At 40.4% G+C, this 2,500-nt stretch overlaps 1 protein-coding gene across 1 annotated transcript in view; it reads right to left on the reverse strand.

Annotated features, from left to right (window-relative positions):
* Positions 1-40: 40 nt before the first annotated feature.
* The window catches only part of LOC119597361 (WD repeat-containing protein 55 homolog), a gene marked incomplete at its 3' end in the record, with an annotated part of 3,787 nt that continues 1,327 nt past the window's right edge, over positions 41-2,500 (reverse strand). The window contains 3 exon segments of the mRNA XM_037946920.1: positions 41-179; positions 1,269-1,304; positions 1,568-2,035. Of these exon segments, the coding sequence (XP_037802848.1) occupies positions 41-179; positions 1,269-1,304; positions 1,568-2,035 (643 nt within the window).

A 2,500-nucleotide genomic window follows, 5' to 3' on the forward strand; every position in this document is an offset into this window, starting at 1 on the left:
GGAACCACAAAACACAGCTATTGCTTCCATGGTCCGAACAGCTTTGGATGGAAACACAGGCCCACAATGCCGGATTTGGCCTCATAATCTGGGGGGGCATTTGCTTCCTTAACATTAGGCTCGATCCCAAACAGACTCTCCATTGTGGCCTCTTCTCCGTCCTCAGAATCAGTGTCTGACTGGAGGCAGAAGGGACAGTGAGTAGGGGTGAATGTGGGTGTGGGTATGGCAATGATGTAGGCATGGAGATGGGTGTGGATGTAGGTTGAAAGTGGGTGTGAGTGTAGGAGTGGATGTGGGTGTGAATGTAGGTGAGTGTGAATGGTGGTGTTGATGTGGATATGGGTGTGAATATGGGTATGGATGTGGGTGTATTGTAGGTGTGGATATAAATGTGGATGTGGTTGTGTCTGGGAATGTGGGTGTAGTTGCAGGTGGATGTGAATATGGGTATGGATGTGTGGGAGTGTAAGTGTGAGTGTGAGTGTGAGTGTGAGTGTGAGTGTGAGTGTGAGTGTGTGTTAGCGTGAGTGTGTGTGAGTGTGGCTATGGGTGGGCATCTAAGTGTGGATGTAGGCATGAACGTGAGGCTTTGGATATAAATGTGGATGTGGTTGTGTCTGGGAATGTGGGTGTAGTTGCAGGTGGATGTGAATATGGGTATGGATGTGTGGGAGTGTAATTGTGAGTGTGAGTGTGAGTGTGTGTTAGCGTGAGTGTGTGTGAGTGTGGCTATGGGTGGGCATCTAAGTGTGGATGTGGGCATGAGTATGGATGTAGGCATGCACGTGAGGCTTTGGATAAGGCTGGTGATTATTGATTGGCCAATTGGTGGTGTTGATGAAGAGGCTACTACTGCAATGTGAACAAAAGCAACTGATTTGAGGAATTTTAATGAAATGGAAAAGAAAAGACTCCATATGATAACACAGCCATAGACATTGTAATGTGTGACCCAAAATAGAACGAAATATAACAACAACCACAAATGTATGTTAAACCTTTCTTTCTGTGGTTATGTTTCAAAATACGTATCTGGCTACCTTCAAACACATCAAAATCTAAAATCTAAACCAGAGACTTAACTTATTCTTTATAGGATCTTTTTAAAATGTACAAATGAATACTGGAGCTAATCATATTTATCTAAATGATTTGACTGAGATATAAATTAGTATGAACAAAGCAACCATAATATAAATTGTTGATAAATACAGTGAAAAGAATATCCCACTAAAATAAAATAAAAATACCGACAAAAGACTTACATCTTCCTCAGAATCACTTTTCATCTCTACAAAGTCCTGTAAAAGAAAAATATATTAAATAAATAATACACAGTTTATAACACAAAATATAAAAACACTTAACTATTTTTCACTCTGTATAATAATCAATATCATTAAAACAATAAAATGAAAATATACAGTACATAACTTCTATACAATTTTCTAATTAAAGCACATGAAGTATAAAAAAAGGAAAAATCTTTTTAGGAACATAATGACTAATGAGCATAACTTTTAAATATAGAAATTACAACAACTGGAATTTGTGGTCAACATGCCTCTTCATCATCAATGTCGCTGCCATCCAGGTGGTCCATATCATCGTCTTCATCCTCAACAGTTTGGTCTACATCATTGTCCTCCTCATCATCTTCCTCATTGTCACTGTCATTTATGTCACTGTCATTTGCATCGCTGTCATTTGCATCAACATCTTCTGCATCACTGTATTCAGCATCACTGTCATTCTCAAGCTCTTCACTGGAATCAATGTTGCCATGCCCATTGGCCTCCACCTCTGTGTTATCCTCACTGCCATTTGCCACACCATTCTGGACTACTTCCGGGTAATCTTCACTGCCATCTACTTCGTCATTGGAGTCTGCATCAGCATTATCTTCATCATTGGAGATGCCATTAACCTCATCTTCATCTTCATCATCATCAGCCGCTTGTATTCCCCCCAAGGGAAACACACCACCTGGGGGAATTTCATCACTGGATTCATCTGAATCAGCTGGGTCTTCCTGGAAAAGGAGTTGTCAATCATTCACAAGTAATACACCAGAAAAAAGTTGGCATGTGTAGGCAAGGTCCCTGTATCACTCATTTTCTAGCACAATAGATTTCTCATCAACTCCACTAAATATCAGATTCTACTGAATTCAAAACTTATGTCACTCATAACCATCTGTGATTCTTATTTATCAACTGTTTATCACTCATGGTCATGGAAGAAGTAGACATGTGCTGATAGATGAAAGGTCAATGAATACCTTAAATGTATTGTGACGAATAATACGAAAGCTTCGTAGATGTACTGTTACAAATGACTGATATTAACCCCTCACAGCCGGGTAACCGAAATCCGAGCGTGATAAACTCTGGTGATTTCTGTCAACAGCCTGACACTGGGCACAGGAGTCCACTACATCAAGCCAAACATCCTGCTCCAAACACTCTGGCTCGTCGCCTCAAGTACAGGTGTACCC

Source organism: Penaeus monodon, chromosome 39 (genome assembly GCF_015228065.2).
Source record: "Penaeus monodon isolate SGIC_2016 chromosome 39, NSTDA_Pmon_1, whole genome shotgun sequence".
NCBI classification, from domain to species: Eukaryota; Metazoa; Arthropoda; class Malacostraca; order Decapoda; family Penaeidae; genus Penaeus; species Penaeus monodon.